Source organism: Nicotiana sylvestris, chromosome 7 (assembly GCF_000393655.2).
Source record: "Nicotiana sylvestris chromosome 7, ASM39365v2, whole genome shotgun sequence".
Taxonomy (NCBI): Eukaryota; Viridiplantae; Streptophyta; class Magnoliopsida; order Solanales; family Solanaceae; genus Nicotiana; species Nicotiana sylvestris.
Genome location: NC_091063.1, coordinates 173,654,843 through 173,681,580, shown reverse-complemented (window position 1 = coordinate 173,681,580; position 26,738 = coordinate 173,654,843). Strand labels below are relative to the sequence as shown.

At 34.0% G+C, this 26,738-nt stretch overlaps 1 protein-coding gene across 2 annotated transcripts; it reads right to left on the bottom strand.

The window, feature by feature from the left end:
- Nucleotides 1–5,696: 5,696 nt before the first annotated feature.
- Nucleotides 5,697–17,500, bottom strand: LOC104217627 (uncharacterized). Of its 2 annotated transcripts, none has more exons than XM_009767921.2 (12): nucleotides 17,277–17,500; nucleotides 15,897–16,153; nucleotides 15,570–15,636; nucleotides 14,575–14,603; nucleotides 14,286–14,494; nucleotides 13,571–13,689; nucleotides 12,893–12,988; nucleotides 12,733–12,808; nucleotides 11,828–11,981; nucleotides 11,355–11,493; nucleotides 10,726–10,774; nucleotides 5,697–6,022 (listed from the first exon to the last, which is right to left on the bottom strand). In XM_009767921.2, exons 2-11 carry the CDS (start codon nucleotides 16,128–16,130, stop codon nucleotides 10,755–10,757), a joined length of 1,143 nt encoding a protein of 380 aa, XP_009766223.1. In that variant the 5' UTR covers nucleotides 16,131–16,153; nucleotides 17,277–17,500; the 3' UTR covers nucleotides 5,697–6,022; nucleotides 10,726–10,754. The 2 variants fall into 2 exon arrangements, with proteins under 2 accessions (XP_009766223.1, XP_009766222.1); XM_009767920.2 differs by having other exon boundaries at nucleotides 15,897–16,159; nucleotides 17,277–17,412.
- Between the last annotated feature and the right edge of the window lie 9,238 nt (nucleotides 17,501–26,738).

The following is a 26,738-nucleotide window of genomic DNA, read 5'->3' as shown; positions in this document are numbered from 1 at the left end:
TTTGTCCAATTAAACGAAGGGTTGGGGTCTAATAGACCTTAATCGAGGTGTTCTCAGTTGAGAACACTTCAATTAAAGTCCGTTCGACCCCAAAAGAGGTCCGAGTCAGAGTCCATGACGGGGTCATCTAACCTTCAATTTCTTAAGGTATTTTGTTTTCCTTGCCAGTTCCATGTTTTGTCTGTTGATGTATGTTTATGTGTTTAAATGTCAGTTTGAGTTGTTTTCAATTGTGTCGACTATTCTGTCCATCTCGTCTGGACCTTTTATTTGGTCGAATTTGCTTCTGCGCGTTTTGTTGCGTGTAATTACAGTTTGTGTAATCGAGTCGAATATGCTCCGTCGATTAGTTAAGTTTTCGTAAAATCACTGTGTCTATCAGTATGAAATCACCCCCGCACTTGTTCGAGTTCGATTATTTGTTATCGATTGTATATGTTGTAATATATAGTTTGTTGAATAAGTGTCGTCGATTAGTTTCGCAGTTTTGAATGTTAAAATAACCTGATGACAATTTGATTCATATTGCTTCAATTTTGATTGAGTCAATCTGTACCCTTTATCGATCAGTTTAGGGGTTGTTTTAACTGATGAATTGGATTTAATTCACTGCTTTAAACTGTTAGTGGAAGCCATGTGTGGTCAGATGCGTTTGAATTAATCAATTCATTTGTCCATGCTTGATTAGAATTAAATATTATTTGAACATCCACTAATGGTCTGCAGAGAATAACAGGCCTTTCAGACTTTAAAAAACTGAAAAGAGTTACATCCGAAAAGGGGTATAGAATGAGTGCTTTTTAAAAAAATTAGAATAAGGAGGCATGGGGGTCAGTTTTTAATGGGTTTTAACAGGCTGGAATGGAGGTCAGTTTGGGTTATAAAAGGGGAAGGGTTCAGGACATTCAGGTTGGACTGAGGTGAAGGGGAGCTTTTGGAGAGCAAAAGAAAAAATACTGCTTCACTGCTTTCTCTTCTTTGAATTTATTTTCAATCTCCCATTGAAAGTTTATCTCCTATATCTCTTTTAAAAGACCAGAACATAGTTTCCTTTTTTTGAAGGAGAAACCCTGTCCAGTACTAGAAGTTTGGAGTCATTGGACTCATTCGAACCTTAGTAGCGAGTCATTTGATTTGTTTCTATTTCATTTGAGTTTGGCTTGTGGGTGCTGGATTCATTTGTTGAGCATATTGGTTTATTTGGAGTCATCTCTGCAATCTTATTTGGGTCTCGAAACCATCCTGAAATTTGGTTTGGCTCGCCTCTGCTGCTCGGATTTTCTGTCACTGATCTCGATTGATTCAGAGTGTTTCTTTGGGGGTCATACTTCGATTTCCTAGGATTTTGCTGTTTTGCTGAGCCTGTTGTTGCTGTGTATTTACACTACTGCTGCTTCTACTGATCTTCATCTTTTTTTCTTGCTTTTCCAAATACCAGGTACACAAACTGATACACTGGTTCATCTTGTAAGCTACTCGAAGCATGAATGCAAAAAATGGGAAAGATTTGAAGTTGTTAGTTTAATGTAGTCTTTTCTTTCTTTTACTGTTTGTACTTAGAACATTCTATGCGCTGCCCATGTAAACTCTGGTTATATACTGAATCTCGGTTGTATATATGATTAGCTAGTTGCCTTCACTAGAATCAGGTAGTTGTTGGTTATGTATAACATGGGCACTATCCTATAGCAGTTTAAGTTGTAAACTTCTTCCCCGTAGGTTTTTAGTTTAAAAGGACTAATAGTATAGTTGTAACATTCTGCTAGTTCGATTTGTTCGATTAAACAGCATGTTCCAAATACACATCAGGCCTTAGGTTGATTACTCAATAGTTCAAACTATTTTAGTTAACAACTTGCTCATCTAAATTTGTTAAAAAAAACGGGTTTCATTAGGTATCACTTTCATTCCGGACTCTTAAAGTTTGAACATGTGTAGAATCATTTAGCTAAACCCAACATCCAAATAAGGATGGCACAGGTCCAGTTTTACCCCTTATACATCGGACCTGGGCCCATAATTGTTAACCGACTGCTCTTATTGTATCGTTTTCGAATTTAACGACTCACTTTCGAAACTCAACTATAATAACTCGTGAGCATGTAAATAAGTTAGAACTCTTTTTTCTTTCTTTCATTATAGAGATGAACGGAATAGAAAACATAGTCACTATAGGTCGATCCTTTTAAAAATAAAAATGAGGCGTGCCTTGCCAAACAAAAAATGCAAATTGCGGGGCCCTCAATAATTGGTCATAATAAAATACTTAGAATTTTGGATGGACTGTTTAGTGAATTTCACTGCCTTCCCCAAAGATAATAACGCGTTAGACTCTTTAGGCGCGATTTAATTAAATTACATTCTTAAATTCGGGTGCACATTTATGTGACCCAAATCCAAATCTCAACGGAGTCGGTATGTATTAACAACCACGGGATCCGTGGGTGCCTAACACCTTCCCTCGGGTCAACATAATTCCTTACTTAGAATTTCTGGTTCGCAGACTTCATTTGGAAAGTCGAAAATTTCCTCGATTTGGGATTCAAGATAAACCGGTGACTTGGGACACCAAAAGCCAAACCTTTCCCAAGTGGCGACTCTGAAATAAATAAATAATCCCATTTTCGAGTAATGTCACTTAAATTGGAAAAACTCCCTCACGCATTTATTTTTCGGGGTAGGAGCGCAAAAAGGAGGTGTGACACACAGTACAGATAAACAGCATGACTCATACATAATTTGAGATTTTATTAAATTTTCAACTTTTCTTTTCTTTTGGATTTTTGAATAACCGAATGCATATTTTCTTGTTGACGATTTGTATTCTTAAAAAATTAAACAATATGTATGAAATAAAATTAATAAAATAATAAATAATAAATAAAAATAATACTAGAAAGTTAGAATGATACTACCCAATGACTGATTCAAGAAGTTTGAAGACTTTGGGTGTGTTTGGTATAACGGAAAATATTTTCCGTGGAAAACTTAAAAAATAAGTAGTAATCTTATTCACTTTTTCGGTGTTTAGTACGCAAATTAAGGAAAATGACTTCTCAAGAATATTCATAAATAATTTAGATATAATAAACATGAAGCCACAAATATTCAAAAAACAACCTTCCGAACCCACATTTTTCATAAACTTTCGAACAGCTAAACTTTCGAAACCGCGGAATTTTGAACCCGTAAAATTTATAATTTCTAAACCCGTAAACTTCCAAACACATAAACATTTTAACTCATAACTTTGAAACTTGTGAAATTTTGAACCTTTAAACCAATAAATAAAAAAACTAAAACTGAAAAATATATTTAAAAAATATTTTTTTCGGGAGGGGGGGGAGGGGAGGAGGGAGAAGGACAGTAAAACGAAGAAATTACGAATAAAAAGTAAATTTTTTTTGTGTCGGGGGGTGGTTGGGGTGGGGGTAGGTGGTGCAGAAAAACGAAAAAATAGAAATTTGAAATTGCAATAAAAAATAAGGTAAAAAAATAATTTTTTTGCGGGAGGAGGTGGGGTGGGGGTGGAGGGGTAGTAGGGTGTGTGGTAACGGAAAAACTGAAATTTAAAAAAAAAATGGAGAGAGGGGGTGGATGGGGAAGGTTGAGAAGGAGTTTTGGAAAATATTTTCCCTTCTCTTGATAAGGAAAACATTTTCCTCCAATTGGAGGAAAATGAGTTCATAAGGAAAATGTTTTCCAAAACATTTAAGCCAATCAAATATGAAAATATTGGAAAATATTTTCCCTCATACCAAACACACCCTTTGATTCCAAATATCTAGTTGTTGGCTTGTTGGAGAAAGAAAGAAATTAGTAGAAAGAAGATGAGCATGAATAAAGAGGAAGGAAGAAGGTATGTCTCATATATGGAATATCAAATGTGAGGAGTGAAATAAAATTGTAACGTTGGGATTTACTTGGGAAGAAGAGTAAAAAGTAGAATTGTCAAATCAAATCAAATTAAAAACTATTTTTCTGTAAGTCAAATCTTTACTTTATTGATATATCCAAAAGATCTTCTTTCCTTTTAAGTACAAAAGTACTCTATATTGCCTTACCCCAAAGATTGTTATAGCCGCCCCTGAAGCCCGCATAAATAGCCGGCAAGGCATGCACAAGGCTATTAAAGAAGAGTGCGAAACAACTTCCAGTTCCTACTCGGAGTCACTCCTCGATAGAGATGGCGATGCAACGGGACAGATATTGAATGAGGCAAGATAAATAATGTTGGAATTGGTTGAATATTATTGAAAACATAACTAACTAAAGATAAGTGTATACTTATTAACAGTATAAATTTTTAGATAAGAAGGTTACACATTTTAATATGGTATCAGAGGAGACAGAAGTCCTGAGTTCGAGCTATTTCCACAAGCTTGGTCCATGAAAAAGAATCATGTATGCACGTGAGGGGACGAGTTGAAAATATAATGAAAAATAAAAGTATATTCTTTCTAACAGTTTAAGCTTTTAGATGAGATGACCATATAAATGAAGTGATAATCAACCTCGATATGTTTAAGTTTTATATAAACAAATTAAATCGCTTGTAAAGCTTACAGTACTAGAACTTGAATTGAGGATGCAAAGCATAGTTTGGAAGTTGGGACCCATCTAGTCTAGATATATATAAAGTTAGGAAAATAGGATATGAGTTGGCACCTCTCTTTGGCCAAGGAACCTATTTATCTAATTTTTCTTTTTTTTTTGATTTTTTTCTACTTTTTGTCTAATTTTATGCTTTTTTTATGCTTTCAAGTTGTATCTATTTCTATCTATTATTTAATTAAATCCTCTTAATTATACCTCCCACTCTTTCATTTTTTCCCTTCCATTTATGTCATATTATAAAGAGTCCAAAAATTTCTTCATTAATTGTCCAAATAATTGCTCATGTTATTAAATTACTTTACGGTTACAAACGTTTTGTATTCCGGCCTTGGGCTGAAATTCTTATATTTTCCTTCTTTTAGGTTCTGTTGCAAATCTCTTCCTCTTTCAGTCTGAGTTCTTTTTTGGCTATCAATTCATATGTTCTACAAGAAGCATCTGCTACTGTCAACTTACTTCCCTAGAAAAATTGCATTGATGAGGTCAAGAAGAAAAGGAAAGAATTTTCGCAATTGTTCAAACAGTTCACGTGATATATACCTATCTTTTATCAAGAAAGGTATTTTTGTCAAAATTGTCTCATAGGTTCTTAGAAAAATAGATATTTGTTTCAACATTTTCCTTCTTTATACGTGGATGAATATTTAAAGAATTTCTTTGTATACTCTAATATTCTTCTATCTTTTTCTTCTGGTTGAATTTCTCGTCAATTAATTTGTTGTTTAAGATTCATAATTACTTAGATTCATATTGTATGCTCTATTAAAAATGTTATGTATGATTAAGTTTAGCAACGAATAACTCTCTATTGCAAACAAAGGATTATACTGCAGACAATAAAGAGGCTGTTGCATTCAACAAACCTCAGATCATTCAGCTTAAAGGAATTAGGAATGTAACAAAAGCATACGAATTATATTTAATGGCTTTTGATGTCGGTGAACCATAAGCATTTTAGCAATGGGTTGTCACGACCCGGATTCCCACCCTCGGGAGTCGTGATGGCGCCTACTAATACGATCTAAGTAAGCCAATTAATTGCACAATTTACCTTTTTACCATTTTATATTCATTAACAATTTCGAAATGATAACATTTAAACAACGGAATTTAACATAAGCGGAAGAAAGAAACAATAAGCTATCTGAACATGAATATCTAATACAACTGTTGGAGTCTCGACTACCCAGAACTGGTGTCACAGTTTCACAGACGGTCTAAGAATTCTACAAATAAAGGTCTGAAAGAATTAAATACAATACTGTTTCTGGAAATACATGTAAGAAACGAAAGAGTAGATAGAAGGAGACGCCAAGGCCTGCGAACGCCTGCAGGACTACCTCGGGTCGCCTGATGATCAAGAATCAACAATCTCACTGCGGTCCGAAGTCCACAACGCTGGGGTCTGCACAAAAGAGTGCAGAGTGTAGTATCAGCACAACCGACCCCATGTGCTGGTAAGTGTCTAGCCTAACCTCAGCGAAGTAGTGACGAGGCTAGGACCCGACTATCAAATAAACCTGTGCAGTTATATAATATACAGCGGAAAGTAAAGTAGAAATAAACAAATAAAGGTGGGAGGGGGAAACATGCTTCGGAGAATAACGGGTAAAAACAGAATATCAAGTGAATTATTGAAGAATCAAAAACCACCAACTAGCAAGAATAAGGGAACAAAGGCAGATTTCACTTTCTTTACACATTTTGTTGCAGGCGTGCAACCCGATCCCATGTCTTGTATCTTTGTTGTGGCGTGCAACCCGATCCATATATAATATTGTTGCGGCGTGCAACCCGATCCACATATAATATTGTTGCGGTGTGCAACTCGATCCATATATAATATTGTTGCGGCGTGCAACCCGATCCATATATAATATTGTCAATAATCATAACAAGAGTCCCGACAAAGGATCAATAAAGTCTACATTATCCCGACAAGGGATTCGACAGCTATAACCAAACTTGTTACAACATCCAACTACCTCAGTTATAACCAAACTCGTTACCACACCTAACTACCTCAGCAATAACCAAACTTGTTACAATACCTAACTACCTCAGCTATAACTAAACTTGTTACAACACCTAACTACCTCAGCTATATCCACAATCCCTACCCAACACGAAGAATCATCAACCTAAGCATCTGTAATATCAATTAAGAACACCATGCAAGGGAGCCACAACTCGACAATAACCCGGCAAGGGGGCAACATAATGATCTCTTCTCTTTCTTACTTTTACTTCACAATTCACTTCACAACTCGAGCCAACACTCCAGAGGTTCAATTATCACTTATACTCTCACAATGCATTATACAACTGGAGCCAACGCTCCTCAATGTACATAGGTCACAATTCTTTCCACAACTTTACACAACAAATAGAAATTTTCACCAAGGCATGAATAATACAACGAAATCATGAAAATCACAATATAAGACTCACGGTCATGCTTGACACCAACGTATAGATACTCGTCAGCATGCCTATACGTCGTACTCAACGAGAAGCAAATAGCAAATAGGACACAACTCCTAATCCCTCAAGCTAAGGTTAGACCAAACACTTATCTCGAACTTCCACGGCCAACTCAAGCCTCAAACACCGCCTTTCCTTTCGAATTCGGCTCCAAATCAATTGTATATATACATAATCGACTTTATAAATCAATAAACGCTAAACAATCCAATTCCAATGCTTAATTATAGCTTTCTAATCATTCTTCCCAAAAAGTCAAAAATTGACCCCGGGCCCGCTTGGTCAAAACACGAGGTTCGGACCAAAACCCGATCATCCATTCACCCACGAGCCCGAATATATAATTTATTTTCAAATCCGACCCAAAACGAGGTCAAATTTCCAAATAATCAAAAAGCCCTAACTCTACCCAAATCCCTAATTTTCTACCCTTAATCACATGTTTTAGGCCTAGAAATCTAGTGGGTGTTGATAAAAATGGAAGAAAACAAGTCAAAGATTACTTACCCAAGAGGTTATGGTGAAGAAGTTCTTCAAAAATCGCCTAAGAGGTGTGGAGAAGATGAAGTTTATGAAAAATTATGGAAATCCCGTAATGTGTTCTGTTTTTGAAACTTAAAATAACTGGGCGAAAATGGACTTCGCATTCGCGAAGGGTTTCCCCCCTTAGCCTCGCGTTCGCGACTCCAGCTTCGCGTTCGCGAAGAAGAAGTTTGGCACCTGGGATATTTGCCTTACGCGTTCGCGAGAGGGCCCACGCGAACGCGAAGAACAAAATCCCTGGGCACTGCACAGCAAAAACCTACAACTTTTTATAAGTTTAAAACCTTCCGAAACACATCCGAAACTCACTCGAGCCCTCGAGGCTCCCAACCAAACATATGTATTAACTCAAAAACGTCATATGAACTTATCTGTGCGATCAAATCGCCAAAACAACATCATTAACATCGAATTAAACCTCAAAATCAAAGAATTATTTCAAACTTCTTAAAACTTCAAATTTTGCAATTTAGGTCTGAATCACGTCAAATGACATCCGTTTCTCACCAAATTCCACAGAATCATCTTAAGTCATATATAAAACCCGGGCGCCGGAACCAAAATATGGGCCCGATACCATTATGTTCTAATCAAAATTCATTTCTAAATCCTTTAAATAATTTCAGAAAATAATTTTCTTTAAAATTTTTATTTCTCGGGCTTGGGACCTCGGAATTCGATTCCTGGCATACGCCCAAGTCCCATATTTTCCTACGGACCCTCCGGGACCGTCAAATCACGGGTCCGGGTCCGTTTACCCAAAACATTGATCGAAGTCAAATTAATTCATTTTACAGTCAAAACTTATCAATTTTCACATATTTTCACATTTAGGCTTTCCGGCTACGCGCCCGGACTGCACATGCAAATTGAGGTGATGCTAAATGATAAGTTTTTTCTTTGTCTGATTTTTTTTTTTTTGGTGGTCAACTTCTTTGTCTGAATTTACTTTTCTTCTACAGAACTCTTTAGAAACGTTCATTCATAACATGTTTATCTAAACACTCTAAATTCTTTCTTAAAAGGTTAGTTGTTTTCATTTTGTTTCATAATACTCGAAGATTTATTTTTCTCTTTTAGTTCTAGTCTTTTAGAAAAACAAATAAAAGAAGAAAACAAATAAGATAAGAGAAAAGAATTTTCCGAAGAGAAAAAGTATGGCAGTGACTTCCTTGAATAAATAAAGAATGACACCCTACCACACCATTGTCTTAAAGCTTGACCTGCATAGTGAAGGTTGTGTCAAATTTTTTTAGAATTCTTATAAATACTCCCTGAACTTTCTTAACATATAAAAATTAAATAAGCTTTATTAGTAGACAAAAAGGAGAAAAAAGAATTAAAGAAAAGAAGGAAAAATTAGATAAATAGGATCCTTAACCAAAGAGAGCTGCCAAATGATATCTCTTTCTATATATATAGATAAATAAACCAAATTATGAATCTATCCAAATATATGTTATTTTACAAGTGTTTTTTCTCATTAAAAAGAGAAATAATATATGAATTCATTATTAGTTAGTCTGCTGATATTTCTATAAATCTATTGAAGTTTTTCTTGGTGCGGGTAAATTCACTAGTTTAGTAACTATTTACCCCATCATAGACTATAAATAGCAATTGACCGTCGACAAAAATGATGCTACTTCCATTTTGTCTTTTTCAGTAGCTTAGCACATATAATTTCTTTTCTTAGCATTTTTATCTTTTATTGTTTGTCATATTTTTCTATATTTTCTAGGTTGGAGCAATGGTAAAGTTATAGGTCACGGGTTAGAGTAGTGGAATCAGCCACTGAAGCTTGCATCAGGGTAGACTGCCTACATCACACCCCCTCGGAATGCAGCCCTTCCCCCGAACCCTGTGTAAACGGGAGATACTTCGTGCACCAGGCTGCCCTTTTTACTTTCTCGGAGTCTTTCAGCCTTATCAGAAATTCTAATTTTAGTATAAAATAGAGAATTTTTGTTACTTTTTATTTAAGCGTGATTTCCACTCTTCAATAAAGAATCTGGGTTTCTTCTTCCTCAGTTTTGGTCATGACTCATGCATGTGCTTATTTGCAAATGCAGGACCATTCACTTATCTTTCTCATTTCTTCGTCTAAGTTGAAGTACTCTTGACCTCAAGTCTCCACTGAAAAAATGGCTCTTAATCTTGTCTAGTTCGGATATTTGACTAATAAACAAACAAAAGCATCATAATCATATTCTTGCAATTTTTGAAGAATTAATCTAAATATCTGGCCATCTAATCGCTAAACTAAAAATAGCCGATATAGATATATATGTATATATAATCATGTATAATTTATTTATACCGATTAGGAAAAATAAACAATGAATCCGAATGGCTATTTTGTAGACACCCTTTTTTAGGAGAAGTTTATTTATTATTGCCCATTTTTCTTAGTTTCCTACCATTTAAAGTTTAATTTTAGACTAGTGAACCTAGTAGTTCTATGATCATTTTTAACCTGTCACAATCAGGCGTGCGCTCACAAACACATCTAGTAGAAAGAGAGGACCCCATTTCAATAATAGGCAGTTCACTAAATCAATAATTGTATTCTATTATTTTTTGTCATTTAATTTGTTCTATTTTTTATTTTTTAGAAATTTTTTAAAATAAAATTTCAAACTTCGTAACATTCCCTATAACTAACATATTTGTTTAACTCTAATTTTTGCAACTTGTATTCAACACGAAATTTTGAAGATTCTAGAGAAAGTAAACGCTCGAGTTGTGCCACCCCGATTTCAAATACAACAGAAGAGCTATATTTGGATGAATGAATAATAGATGGATATGGCTCTTCAAAACTTTGAATTTCAAGATTAATAGGCTGGCCAACTACCCCTCTTTTAGAGAGAAACAAAAGACTAATGATGAGGGATTTTAAAAAGCTTTACAAAGGGCCTTTAGTTCATCTTCAATATTTGTTTCTAAACATACAGTCAAACACCTACACAGTGACACACACACACACACAGACAGAGTGACAGAGACACGCGCACGCACGCACACAGAGTGAAAGAGACGCGCACACATACACACCCACAGAGTGACAGAGACACTAACCTTTGAAGCTTCACCCTGAAATAGTTCATCTAATTGTTCTCCAAGTTCCCTACAATGGCATACCATCCGTCACTTACCACTTCATTAGTATTTCATAAGCTTCCAAGTATGATGGTATTATAAAGAAGAATATAAACTTATAGGATTGATTAATTGTTGTGCAAACCCTCAAGAGTAAATCATATGTATTACCTATCAAATGCATCTTGGATCTAAGAGTGACCAAAGAGGTACAAGTGCTAAGTTTTGAGGCATTAAGACATTCAAAGGTTACTACAAATATAGCTTTAAGAATGGAAAAGATGCTCAAAGGCTTGGTTGCAACTTATCCATGACTAATCATTACAACCAAGTATAGGTAGTTCGAGTTCATTAGTATAGTTGGTTAAAGTAAGTACATATAAAGTAAACAATGAAGAATATTGAGGAATGTATAATAAAAAGTAATTATGGCCACATATTTGCCTGACTAACTAATAACATAACAGGACTTGGCAAGGAAACCAATGAAACATCAATATACTAACTGGAACCTCTTCCAGAACGTATAAAAGGTATTTGTAATTTCAGCCACGCTTCATACATCCTTGACGAAAGTTGCAACTCTAACGTCTCTGGTCAAGTTGTACCTTGGGAAGCAAGCTGAAATTCAAGATGAATTTGAGACGACGCATCCCAAAGATCCTTTGCAAGTTTGAAGTTGTAAGAAAGCTGAGAAGATCTTAGAGTTCTATCATTTCCTCCAAAGAAGTATACTCCTGAGGTTTCCTGGTACAGTCATCAAAGCATGAGGAATCCCAGATAATAGCCAAGAACATCTGATACACGTGATTTATCAATCCCATTTGCTGTTTGACCTTAGCCGAACTTATTCATAGGAGACTTTTCTTCATTAAAAATTCTATATGCGGGGGAATCTATCAACGACACAAGTATTTTAGCCAAATTTCATTAAGAAGCATGTTGCAAAGAACTTTTTCCTTCAGGTTCTATCAGAAAATTGCAGACATCGACCAAGCAGGAAATCAAATCATAGAAAAATGGAAGAATTGAGAGCCAATTGATACACATCACAAAACAGATGATAGTAGGACAGACTCACTGGTGGTGCATGTACTGCATCAAGAACAGAGCGGACTCCTTCTTCAGGAGATTGCAAAAGCCCCAAAAGTTTCAAACCGGAAAACGCCAACCATGAGAGGCATGAAGGAATTTCTCGCATAATGTTGGTTTTCACTACTCCAGGATCTACAGCACTTCATCATTCCAGAAACCAAAATACAAGCGCTCAGGCAAATAAAATCACCACTTAAGAGTCTTATCCCCCCAAAAAAAAATACACCAATTAAGACATCTAAAGAGCTCTTTGATCTGTTAGGGTTACATGAGCCAATTTACTAAAGAAAGACAGATAATAAGTTAGAAAGAAATCTTAGAAGCTAAAAAGTTGAAAATAACAAACATTTCCCTGTTTTCCACATTCAGCAATTCTCACTGTATATCCAATCCTTGCTCTGATTGAAAGGCATGCAATAACTTCTTTACATTCTAACAGGCCCCACGTGTTATACAGTTACAGTCTCCACTTAGATAGAGAGGCTGAAAATAGATTAACATAGCCGAGAGCAATTTTCTTTCACATGCTCTTTGCTCTAAAACCACTTAACTCTAGACGGTCAATCAGATCACATACAACTACATGCTATCATTTTTGTGCAACTATCATATCACATCTCAGAAAGCTCAATTTTCACTCTAACATATGCATAAACAATGAAAGAAGAATTAGCCTATAATTTAGCTTCTAAGTTACTGGCAACGAACAAGCAGGTGACACCATAGGGATAAGTATGCATTAACCTCTACAAACCAACACAAAAGATAAGTTTTACCTTAATAAACAAAATACATTCTTGAAAGGTATAGAATAAAATTGATAAGCATACTGACTTAGGAGGTGACAGAGAGAACATAACATTTGCTTGATAAAGGAGAACATAAACATACATGACAGAGACATTCTGAGATTTCTCCACCAGACCAACTCGTCGATGAAGCTCATATGTCAAGAGCAGAAGGCATACTGCAAGAGAAGTGGCCAGAGATTTTAGGTGCCAATGAGCTCAAGGGTAGCCAAGCTTAGTTTAATTTGGCAAATTCAACTTACATTTAGAATACTCATATACATGAGCAAATGGGTAGGAACTTAATTTTGAAAAATACTTCCCAGATATTGTTTCTCCGGTGACCTCCATGCTAGACGCTATCGACCAAAAGTAGAAAATGCCAAATTACACTCATATCTGTAAGTTCACCAATAAAAACCGAAAGAGCATTCAAAGAAACAAAATGCAGCTCCACTTCAATTGTTATTTAAATTTTAAAAAAAAGCCACCCTCGTGTATTTCCATTGTAATATATTTCAGGAGAAAAGATAAGCGAAACAGGATATAAGAAGCATTTTCAGCAGAGAGTTTATTAGCACAAACTACTTTTGATTGGCTTCTGTTTTTAGCTATGAAGAATCTATTATAATCTAGCTCATTATCTCAGGCAACCTTCATCCTGAGATCTCTAAGGCTGAGTTGTTAATCAGTTTAAAAACTTCAAAATGACAGAATACAGCAGTTCTATCACTGAAGAATATAGTGTAGAGGAAATAAAATGAAGAATGTCAAAGATATTACGATAGATAGGCATATGAAGCAACATAACAAAGCACAAGAGTAGTTTACGTGTATGCTTTTGACACAAGCCAACACCTTTTGTTTTTACACATCGAGTGCCTGTGATGCTGGTGAACATCGAGTGCACATACTACTGATACGATAGGTATTATACCTACCATTCCGATGCGTGAATGATGTAACATTAACAACACGAGAAGGGATAGGACTCTGTTCTAGAAGCGGCAAAAGCAGTTTTGTAAGACAAAATGGACCAATATAATTAGTTGACATCATCCTGCAAGAAGATAAGAATGCTGATTAGCACCAATGCAGGATCCTATCATGTAAAAACAGAAAGCGAATGCACACAAGAGATTTTCTCGTCATGGAGTGACAAGGTTCCTACACTTGTCACCTCCTTTCAATGAAAGAACTCCACAAATAACTAAGATGAACTGCTACAATTTGTTCAATCCTCCAGATGGATTAGCAATGGAATATGGAAGTCTGGTAAGATAGTAATTAAAGATTTCTCCAACAAAATTAAGGCAAGATGCACAGTTGCTTGCACATCAAAGGGAAGTGGAGGGTGTTGATTCCATGCAGAATTATAAGAAGAAGAAAACACTACTTTTCACTGCTTATCTGATAAGTCAAGTTGGGATAAATATTGTCAATTAAAAATGCTTTTCTAAATTATGTTTCATACTTCTGTAAAATTTGGCATTTTCCAATTATACAAGGCTTAGCAAGAGATAGTTTTTCCACAAAAATAAAGGACGAAACGCATAAACTAGTAGTGTTTCTTGAGAAGAATGCCTAAGCCGACCTATCGTGAGGATAATTAGCCAGAATGAAGATAAGCAATGTATAAAGATTTAGGTGGTTTACTGATCACATTGCTCTGCAGTGATTCTATATGATGTCGCAAGGATTCCAGCATTATTTATTAGGACCTGGACAGAGCAATGCATGTCTGAGTCCAACAGCCACTGTTGAAGGGAGTGTTTGAAGCTCAAGATTGACTTGTATGATGACAAATCAACCTGAAAAGCTTTTACACAAGCATCATCTAGCTGTTCTTGGATATCAGAAACAGTCTGTCAAATAAGAACTAATCAAAATATATCCAAGCAAAATCAGAATGACGCAGATAAAGGCCAATGACTCATTACAGTACCTTTGACAACGAGTGCAAAGATCTTCCAGCTGCAAGTAATAGAGGGTCAGTTCAACCATACTAGCATCAACTTAGGAGGTGGAACTTCACTAAAAACTTTTTGTGATAAGTATAAAGTCTAGTTGCATGAACAATAAAAGAAAAAAGACAAGTTGCAAAAGTAATTGGAACAAAAGTAGCCGGCTGCTGAATTGATTTCTGATATAGTAAATAACAATTCTCTAAAATCACCAGAAAAGCAATTTGCCATTTCGAGTGGCATTAAGATACTAAAACTTAAAAATAAGAAGATTCCTGGTCTAAAACAAGACGAAAGCAAAAAGACATAAGAAAAAGGAAACTAAATACCTCACTATTGTACAGTGACACCATCTATATCCTACATTGGAATCCAAAATTTTCTCCCCAAATTTCTTTGGCAAACAGCTTATCATCAAAACGCTATAAATAGCTAAACAATCTTCTTTTACAATGAATTTGTTAAAATTTTAACAATGATTAATCCCCTTGTGAAGATCCAACTATCTAAAGCGGTTCTTTTCCTTACACCAAAGATACCCACCCACCCACCAAAGCCTTTTTCGCTCTATCAGATGAAGCAAATCCACACACTATACTTCACATGATTTTTTCCAGATTAAGTGATAACCGAAGGCGATTCCTGAAGCTGCAGCGCCCTCTGAATATAACCAAAGACATCAAATGGCTAAAGGTCCTACAATAAATACGCGAAAGCAAAAGGAGGGGGTAACGTTTTCACCTTGCCTACAATAATCAAAATCAACAAGCACAACATCTGTATTCTCCTAAGCAGATTCTTAGATTTGCAAGTTAGCTGCATTGTTCTCATGGAGAGTGCTTCTCTATGCACATATTTGATCTATTAACCAAATCAGGAAATCTGTGTGGCACTTGCAATAAATAAGTACAAGTAAAACTAGAACAGCATTTCATTTTTTTTATCATATCAAGGAAGCATGCATCAAGAAGCCCACCGAGAACAACATAATAGCCTTCTTTAGCAAGGGCATAGGCAGCTGCAGCACCCAAACCAGATGTGGCCTGTAAATGATAGTAAATTAATGAAATTTATTTACTTGATAAAAAAATGATTAGTAAATTTAAAACCAATAAGAAAAAGACATGGATGGTAATGTGACGCATAAGTCATATACCATTCAAATTGATATACAGGCAAAATGAACAATCATTGTGGCATTGGCGAAAAAAATGAATAGTCAATGTGACATAGGTTGGATTAGAATCACATTGAACTACCAACATAAACTAAAAGAATCAAAAAAAGCTAAAAGCTCACTTACACCTGTAATTATGCAGATAGGCTTTCTGATAGAAGCAGTAGCAGGATCAGATGATGTTGTAGGCAGTGAAGGTGAAGAACGATCACTGAATTTGGATTTTCCCAAGAATAGGCTGTGGGCAAACAGCTGCAGGTAGGAAATGATAAGAGAGAGAGTCCAAAGAACAGCCATTCTCCAGAGTTCTTCTCCTTTGCAGAGAAAGATTAAAGCCTCCTTTAACTCATTTACACCCATTTTATCGTCTCTGAACAAGTTGTCTATACCTTGACCAAAATAAAAAGTATCTGTTTTCATTATCCGAGAAAAGCAACAAATGACAAGTATAAATTGGCATTTGTGGGCACCAATATGGAACAATCAGATAGCCATAGGCCATGAGGCTTGTCAATTCTAATACGCGTCGCGTCCCCTTTTTTCGAGGGAGTTGAATGCCGCGACAATTGGATAACTGAAAAGGGTTTTGAAAAAATAATTTGGAGTCGCCACCCAACTTAAAAATGAGAATTGTTAACTGTGTGTTAGGTAACTTTGCTAACCTTTTGAAAACTTCGAATTCTTCTTGATTGAAACCCTTTTGTACTATTTAATTCTAAAACTAGTTTGCAAATCAGAGATCGGGTTAGGAGGTTCAGTTGATCGAGGGGAAGGTATTAGGCACCCCTCTAGTCCTGTATACAGTTACTTACTTGATCTCATTAGCTTTTTAAATACGGGATTGAAACCAAAAAAATACAAGCATGCACAAAAGAGAAAAGAAATGACGAAAAATACTTATAATACATTCCAAAGATAAAACAAAAGAAAAATAGAAACCGTACACTATCCTATCCGTGCACCCGACACCTCAGGTCTTGAACGGATGGCCTCATTAGTACATTATAAAGAAATCGGGGCATTCCCTTCGAATGAATACAAGAAAGTTCCAAGCAAGCACATAAGCAATGAAGTCACCTAGAGTTACCTACCCAATCTGTTGACGGGCCTAAACATTCTTCTAGTGATCCAAGTGATGAAAATAAAAGTAACAAGAAACATCTTAAGCGCAAATTTCCTTTTCATTTTCACCAATTCGATTCACACAAGTAACACCAAAAATATGCTGGAAACTTAAGATCAATAACAGACCCAACATCCATTTCTACCATTTTATATTTTCTCTTTTATTTTAAACTAAATTTAACACTGGATTAATGATTCAACAAGCACAAAATCACTTAACGTCATGGAGTTAATCAAAATTAAGCATGAAATCAATGTGAATGTCATCTAACTAAATACACGAACAGTCTCAAACAGATACACATCAATTTACTTCATTGAGACATTTTATCAAATAGATTCAAGCCAAAATATAATTAAACCAAAAGAGCGAGAATGCACCTTTTTATATAATCAGCAAAGCCTTAGAACTCGAAAATACAGAAGCCTGAACAAAGAGCTTGAAATAAAAATGGACCTTAAGACGGTGGTGATGGCGTCGAGGTCTTTTTAAAGGAATTCTGAGAGTGTTTTTCGTGTGAGTGCTGAAATTGTGCCCATGTAATATATGTGTCTGTTTCAAATTTGTAATCTCTTTTTTTCCTTTTCTTTCTTAAAGTAAAATCAAAATTTTCGCGGGATCACAAAACGCGCAGCAGTATTAGTACATTCCTCACTCAACAGTACTTTGTTCGAATTTACGATGTCGTTTTGTAGTCGCATCATCCATTTTCATATAGAAGGGGAGCTGTAACGGGTAAAGTTGTTGTCATGTGAGTACGAGGTCACGAGTTTGAGTCGTGGAAATAGTTAAATACAGGGTAAGACCGTATATAATAGACCTTGTGATTCATCCCTTCTTCGGACCCCGCGCATAGCGGAAACTTAGTACACCAAACTGCCTATTCTTTATTTTCACATATTATATTATCCTTCTGTATTATTATGTTGTACATTTATTGCATTATTTTATATGTCCTTGTTAGTTCGTTTGATTTAAATAAGAATAAAAGATAAAGAAAGATAAGCAAATGCATCAAAAAATTTATATCATATCATATATATATATATATTAAAGGAATAAAGTTACCATATATTGTGGTTAAATTTATAGATAAAGTTTTGAAAATTTGAATTAAAATAAAAAGAAATTTATCTTTTGTTGTCATGTCATCATACTTAATTCAGTTAATGGTCATATGGAATCATGTTAGGAACTTTTGTTATCTTTTCTAATTATTAAATACTACTTCACCTCTGGCAACAAAAAAAACTGCATATAACTTTAAAATCCTTTCACATTTAACCCTATAATTATAGTTTTTTAAAATAGTATAGCTAGATTTGAATAAAGCGATTTTATTTTAAAATAAATATAATATATAGGGTACACGTTTATGTTTATGCAGATAAAAAAGAGTTTGAAAATCGAATAAAAATTTACTTACATATATAATAAAGTAAATTTATATGGTGGAGAAAGAAACATAAAAAAAAAATCCGTCAATATTAAAAGAAAAAGTTTCTTTTTTTCTTTTTGAAAAATGTTTGTTTGAAGAATCAATTTGTATAAATGTACAAAAAAACAAGAAATAAAACTTTGGCAATAGAATTGTTATCATATATTTCAATTTAGCACATTCGGAGAATTGAAGGGTATAAGCTGAAACCTCTTCATTTGGCTGCAGTCAAGCCAACATTGCAAGAGTATAATATTTTTTTTATTCTTTTCTAACTGACATTTTCTTCTCTGGACTGAGTTTCCCCCGGTGTCGTTGAAGAATATTAGTTTTGAATCACTAGATTACGTGAATGGTTTTTTCTCTCGAATTCAACAAGAGGAATATTGATTTTCTAATTGATAGTTTCTATAGTGATTTTCAAGTGTAACAAAAGTATATTTAAAAAATATTTGTATGACGTGATTTTTTTTTAAATGTAAACAAATTATTTCGAAATGAGATTATTTTTTAAAATATAATGTAATTTAAAATAAAGGATAATATCTTCACTTGCATCATTATAAAGATAATCATTATTGAAATATATATATATATATATATATATATATATATATATATAGAGAGAGAGAGAGAGAGATAGATTTTCAGAAATTAAAATTTCAAAATAGAAATACTTTTTTTTAAAAATAATAACATACCAAATAAGAGTTCAAGTCATAGTAAAAGAGTCGTGTCGTAACCAAAGAATCATTCATATTGTGTCAACCTCTGTGCTTCGCCATTAATACGAGTTATTATTTTGCTTTGTGACTATTTTTAGGTTCTAATGAAACCAATGAGAATGGTGCAAAAATAAAATTAGTTTTGAATTTATAGATAATGTTTTTAAATTTGAATTAAAATAAAATAAAAATATCTTTTGTTATCATGTTATCACACTTAATTTGGTTAATGATCATGTGCAATCATATTAGAAACTTTTGTTATCTTTTCTAATTATTTAAGTACTATTTTACCTCTGGCAAAAAAATTTGCATATAACTATAACATCCCTTCGCATTTAAAACCCTATAATTGTCACACCCCTTTTTTACCCCTCCAAAAGATATGTACAAAATGTAACGTGTTATGCTACGAATTTGTGGGTTAAAGAGTTTTTCCAATTAAAGTGACAATTTTGAAATAAGGATTATTTTTGTTATTCAGAGTCGCCACTTGGAATTGATTTGTTGGTGTTCCAAGTCACCTTTATTTGAATCCCTAGTCAAAGAAAGGTTTGACTTTTTTATTATTGGTCTGCGAAAACAAAATCCGGATAAGGAATTCTGTTGACCGAGGAGAAGGTGTAAGGCATTCCCCGAGTCCCGTGGTTCAAGCACGGTCGCTTTATTGACTACATTTGGCTTAAATTAATTTTGGATAAACTGTGATTTATATTATTTTTCATATTTTTACCTATCCGCTTTTATCTCTTGATTATTAGAAAAATTAAAGAATATTTTTTAATAAGAAGATGTCATAACCACACCACGCAAGCGAGTGCATGATCGACGAAATTTATTATTTAGTCATAACGGCGCAAGCGAATCCGCAATCATGGCATACAATTGTTAGCATGTTATTTACGTCTAGAAAAATTACTACATTCGAAGAGATTAGTTTTGAAAATAAAATAAAAAATCAACTATCGCGCTACGCAAGCGAATTCGCGATCTTAACAAAAAAATATACTAAATTAAGAATTAACTAAAATTAATGGGCATGGTATGAGATTATTAAATTAATTTATCGAATATTCAAACATCACGCTACACAAGTGATTCCGTGAGTTAAAGCGCGCCTACTAATTGCCTAGCGTTTAAAAAGGAAATGAGTTAATTAAAAATAGTAGAAAAATCTGATATTATTACTATTTTTCTAGCTTTATAGTTGGGAAAAATTAAGCAAATAAAAGTTGGACCAACTTAATCTATTTTAAAAGAAATGAGTCAACTTCTTGTTAAAACAAAAATGGGTCAGCTTGTAAAGAGCTCTTGGGCTGCTGGAATTTATTATTAAAATGGGCCAAGAAATGAATTTTAATTGGCCCAATGCTATATAGAAGAAAATGGGGTAATTTTGTTGTTTATAGGTAAATGGGCCAGCTTTTATTTTTTGGTTCGAAAAGGCCCAAAGTTGATACAATCTTGGTTCTTTACTTAGTTTGCATTTATGACCATTGACTACATAGTCACAATTGTATAAACGCACACTTTACAAAAATAGCCACTTTTGCAAATCTGAAAAAATGGCCAGATTAAAAAAAATTATCATAACATTCCTAGAAGCATATGTTGGCAGTGAAATTTCAGCAACTAAAACGAACTCATGTTATGTGTTATACATCTAAAGTCATTCATGGCATACTTAGATATCACATTCAAAAAACTTGCAACTCAATATTCAAGTATTATGAAGGACTATATTCACATTATCACATGCTTGATACATAACAATAACATACAAGCTCTTTTGTTGTAAAATTATTCATCATATCAAACGCATTTAAATGGTGCAGTATGTTCAAGTTGTTCCCATTGCTGAAAATACGTACGTTACTAGTCTTAAAGGATTACCTCGATAGCAAAAGAATAAACAGTAGTTCAGCAACTAAAGCAGCATAAAAACATCAGCAAAACAGCAGCAAAACCAGCAGCAAATCCGTGTTAAAACAACCCGAAAACTTAGAGAGGAAACCCAGAAACGAACTCTAAAGAGGACTTATACTTTTCTAAAAGTTTGCACTCTAAGTTCACTCCCAAAGCTCACCATTTCAGCTCACTTTTCATGTGTTCAACTGCTGATTTTTTTTTTTATGTTTTTGTGTGTTCAAAGCAATTATTTCCTCTCCCTCGAAGTGTGATTGAGTCCCCCTTATATATCAAAACAACCAGCTATTTCAAAAAATTTAAAATCAATCTTTTTGACAGATTTTCTACAAAATCTGCTCTTAAATTCAAAAGGCCAGACTTTCTGATTCAAGTTCTTAGTCAAGTATTTCAAACAAAATCTGTTCTCCACTATTCAAAGACAGACTTTTATTCAAACACTGTCCAAAAGTCTACATTTTCTTACCAAACAATTTGACTTTTGAGTATTGTCAAAGAGTCTTGAAGCAGTAAATAAACAACCAAACAAGTACCATATACTCTTAAGTATTCTGCACTACCTTACTTTTATTAATACAAAACTATTTTACTACTTCAACAAGTGCAAAAACAGAAAATTGAACATTTCAAACTTCAAAAACTAATGCTAAAATAATTAATAATAGACCAAAATAAAATCTGAAAATTAAAAATAAAAATAAAAAATCAGTCATGAAAAAGAATAGGATTTTTACCATTTTACAATTCAAGTGGCCGAAAAAAATGGTGGTATGCCAAAAGAGGGTGTTCGGGGAGGTCGCTGGAATTTGGCCGGATTTTGGTCGCCGGATTTTCAGGGTGAAATTGACATCAATAGCTAGGTCTTGAGGAGCTCTATCCATTGATGTAGGTATTGTGGGGTGGTAGTGGTTGGAGCTTCAAGGATTTAGGCAAAAAAGTGACGGGAAAGTTTCCAAGATCTAAGATTCAAGGAGTTTGAGGGATTTTTGAAGGATTTGGTTTGGAGATATGGAAAGAGGAAGTTGTGGAGATTATATGGTGTGAATTTGGAGGTGTTTGGAGGTGGTCCGCCGGCGGCGGCGATTTCCGGCCGCTGGCGGTGGGCGGAGATGGGGCGGCGTAGAGAGAGTGAAGAGAGAAGAAGGAGAGGGAAAGAAGAGAGAGGAAATAAGGGGGAAATGGGGCAAATTTTTGGGGATTTTGGGCTTTAAATACCTAGGATGAAGATCAAACTAGGACCGTTGGATTAAATCAAGATGGGTGGATGAGATTGAATCTTGTTACTTAACCAAAACGACGTAGTTTTAAGACCAAACTACGTTGTTTTAAGCTCTTCTTGGCAGCCCCATTTTGGACCGGATTTGGGCTCTTTGGGCTCAGATTTTGGGCCAATTTTGGGTCAATATTAATTCGATTACACTAGCCTAATCCCTACCCCATTTATCAAACAATTATTCAACTCTTAAAACCTATACATACACAAATAAGAATAAATACACACACACACACACACACACACACACATATATACATATATATATATATATATATACATATATATATATATATATAAAAGGCAAAAATTAGGCATTTACAATAATTATAGTTCTTTAAAACACTATAGCTAGATTTGAATAAATTGAATTTCCTTTAAAATAAATGTAATATATAGGGTACACGTCTATGTTTATCCAAATAACAAAAAAGAGTTTAAATCGAATAAAAGTTTACTTACACATATAATAAAGTAAATCTACATGCTGGAGAAAGAAACATCAAAAAAATCAGTCAATATTCATAAAAAAGTTTTTTTTTCTCTTTTTGAAGAATGTTTGTTTGAAGAGTCAATTTGCATAAATAAACATCAAACAAATAACAAAATTTTGGCTATACAATTGCTATCGTTAATTTCAATTTAGCACCTTCAAGGAATTGAAGGGTATAAGCTGAAACCTCTTCAAGCCAACATTGCAAGGGTATAATATTTTTTTCGTTAAAGAATATTAGTTTTGAATCATTAGAATATATGAAAGGTTTTTTTTTCACGAATTCAACAAGAGGGATAGTGGCTTCTAATTGATAGTTTTTATAGCTATTTTCAAATGTAACAAAAAGTATATTTTACAATCTGTATATATAGGGTATTCAAGATTCAAAATTTGTGGCTAGAGATATCGGTAAACTCAAAATGGAATCATACTGAAATAAAATTTCACCGGCTAAAGAATCATTTAATTTTTTAGATATTTGATTAAAGTGAATTTTAAATTAAGGATAATATCACTTGCAACATTATAAAGATATCATTATTGAAATATATATAATATTTTAGAAATTAAAATTTAAAAATATAAATACTTTTAAAAAAATAATAACATACTAAATAAGAGTTCAAGTAGTAGTAAAAGAGTCGCATCGTAACCAAAGAATCTTTCATATTGTGTCAACTTTTGTGCTTTGCCATAAATATGAGTTATTATTTCGCTTTGTAGAATTTTTAGGTTCCAAAGGCACCAATGAGTATGATGCAAAAATAAAATTATCAATACGAGATTTGATGTTTATTAATTAACATCTAACGGTTATCTATAATTATCTAGAAGGTTTAAATTTTAAGGTTATTTGCATATAATTCAAATAACTCAGATATTTAACATGGTTAATGTCAAATATCAAAATGGAGTCATACTGGGGGGGAAAAAAGTTCACTGGCTAACTTTTTTTTAAAAAAGTTTTTAGATAGCCGATTAAAATGAGTTTGAATTAATGATAATATTTTCATTACATTATTATAAAAATAATTATTATTGACATATGAAGTTTTAGAAATTGAAATTTTAAAATAGAAATATTTTTTAAAGATATCAACACACCAAATAAGAGTTCAAGTAGTAGTAAAAGAGTCAAGTCGTATCCAAAGTGTCCTTCATAGTCTCAACCTTTGATTGTTGTCATAAATATGAGTTATTATTTGAGAATTGTAGCCAAAAAGAAAATTAGAATTATAACTAGGAGATTTGAGAAATGGTTAATGTTTTTCATGTAGTGTTTCTTAATTAATATTCAATGATTATCTATATTTATCAAGAAGGTTTAAATTTTAAGATTATTTACATATAATTCAAATAACTCAAATATTTGACATAGTGTCTGCGCATCCGTGCGAGTACTAATACTAGTTATGTTAAAAGGAGAGTAGCGAATAAATGTTAAACTAGGTAGCAAGCTAATAAAAATCCATGTACAATTTTTTTTATAAAAAGAGATTAATTAGTAAACACTTTATTTGAAGAAAATAAAAGGAAAAAAAATTAGCGTAAAAATATAAATTGATAAGTGCCATTTAAATTTGAGATGATATGGTATATCTGAATTCTACATACTAAAATTTAAGAAAAACAGTCTTAATAGACAAACAAAATGACAGATGAAATTTTGTAACTGAAGTCTTAAAAAAGTTAAAGCCGCCTATAAGGTGTTGAAAACTATTAAAATTGTGAGACCTTTTGAAGAATATCGTGCTAACTTGGTGTAAAGCGGACAATATTATATTTATGTTAAGAGTACCTATAAACCAGTTTAGCCTACCAATTTCCTGCCATTCTATGATTATTTGTAAGAGCTGGCTTGAGTTTTCTTGTTGAGTATGCGAACAAAATCCCACATTGGTAGCTGAAAAGATAGGGAACCTATATATAGGGTGTAGGGATCTCTTAATGGCCTGAGGCCTTTTGAAAAAAATCGTGCTAGTTTGGACCAAGTGGGACAATATCACACTATATTAAGAGTATCTTTGGGCTGGTTTAGCCCAACAACTAGTATCAGAACTCAGATTCAGCAAAACGAGTATGGCGACGACGAAGTAATGGTGTGGGCTCGATTTGCCTACCCTTACGAGTTTGGAGACGCGCACATAAGAAGAAGCTAGTTGCGGGTTTCGGTTGTCATAAATACTCTAACAATGTGGGAGGCACAGTGAATCTCTGAAATTGAAATCATAAGGACATGGTCTAATCATGAGGATCCATGAATCATAGTAATGTACCATGTGGAACTTGGTTCGGAGGGAAGACCCTTGAAAATTTGGACCGTTTTAGCTTATTGTTACGATCCGGAATTTTCACCCTCGGGACCGTTATGGCGTCTAACGTTTCACTTGCTAGGCAAGCCAACGTTAGAATAGTTTCTAGCTATTTTTAACAATTCAATTTAAATAGTAACCAAGAACTGAAATAACTGAAATAGAGTGAGAAAATCATAACAATAGCGACATCTAGATACAATCCTAGAACTGGTGTCACAAGTGCACGAGCGACTAGAATAATACAAATATTGGTCTAAATGAAAGTAAAACTATCTGAAATAAAATAAACAGTCAGGATAAGGTCGAAGGGGACATCAGGGCTACGAACGCCGAGCAGCTGTACCTCAAGTCTCTGTCACGCAATCAATCCGAGCAATCTACTGACCGCCGCTAGGACCGACTCGAAAATCTGCACAAGAAGTGCAGAATGTAGTATGCGTACAACTGACCCCATGTACTTTGTAAGTGCAGAGCCTAAACTCGACGAAGTAGTGACGAGGCTAAGGCGGGTCACTTACAATAACCTGTATGTAGTATAATAATAATAATAATAATAATAATAATAATAATAATAACAATAATAAATAATACAGGAAAAGTAAAGCAGATAACTTGTGAAAATAGATTCAATCCTCGGATTCAGTAAAACCAGAAACATTAGTCCTCAGAATCTCGTATGAAAACACTGAAAGAAAATACAATGCAACAATCAATACAAGACAAAAATTTGTTGTGGCACGCAAACCCGATCCCATCGTACAAACATAATCATCCTTTATTTCACAATATCAATATCAAGAATAACATGTAAAATTAGTTGCGGCGCGCAACCCGATCCCACCATATCAATATCATAATCCTTCCTTATTTCACCATATCAAAATCACATATAAAATCTGTTATAGCGTGCAACTCGATCCCATCATATCAATATCAATCCTCCCTTACCTCACCCATTGCGGCATGCAATCCGATCCACAGACAAAACCAATAAATGAATTCAATACAAGAAACCTCTACAGTTAAAGAATATGAAAGCAAATCCATAAAGGAATCTTGTGCCAAATCAAGGAATGTTACAATTAATACAAAACAACAAGACAAGCCAAATATAAGACAATTAAAGTGTACAAGTAAGACAACTAAGGCAAGTAGCAATTAATCATGGAAACATGGAAGAAACTAACATTTTAATACGAGTATAATAAGTAACAACCAGCAAATTAAGGCATAGAAAGCAATTAAAGTATGTAACAGTTAAGATATGAAATAAAATAATTAATGGAATACTGGAAAGCATGGAAACAATTATTTTGACGGCATATATGCACTCGTCACCACGCATATACGCTGCTACATATGTCATTCACATAGCACATAACTCAGAGTTCCTAATTCCCTCAAATCAAGGTTAGACCCAACACTTACCTCACTCCGCTAGCAAATCAAAGCTTAATCGGGGCCATTCCTCTAAAATCCACCTCCAAACCAATCGAATCTAACTAAAATCAACTCAATAACATCAATCAATGCTAAGAAAATCAATTATAATACATTAAGTTAAGATCTTTACACTTTTTCCAAAAAGTCAACCCCGGGGTCGCTTGGTCAAAACCCGAGATTCGGACCAAAACTCAATTACACATTCATCCCAGCATAATTATATAAT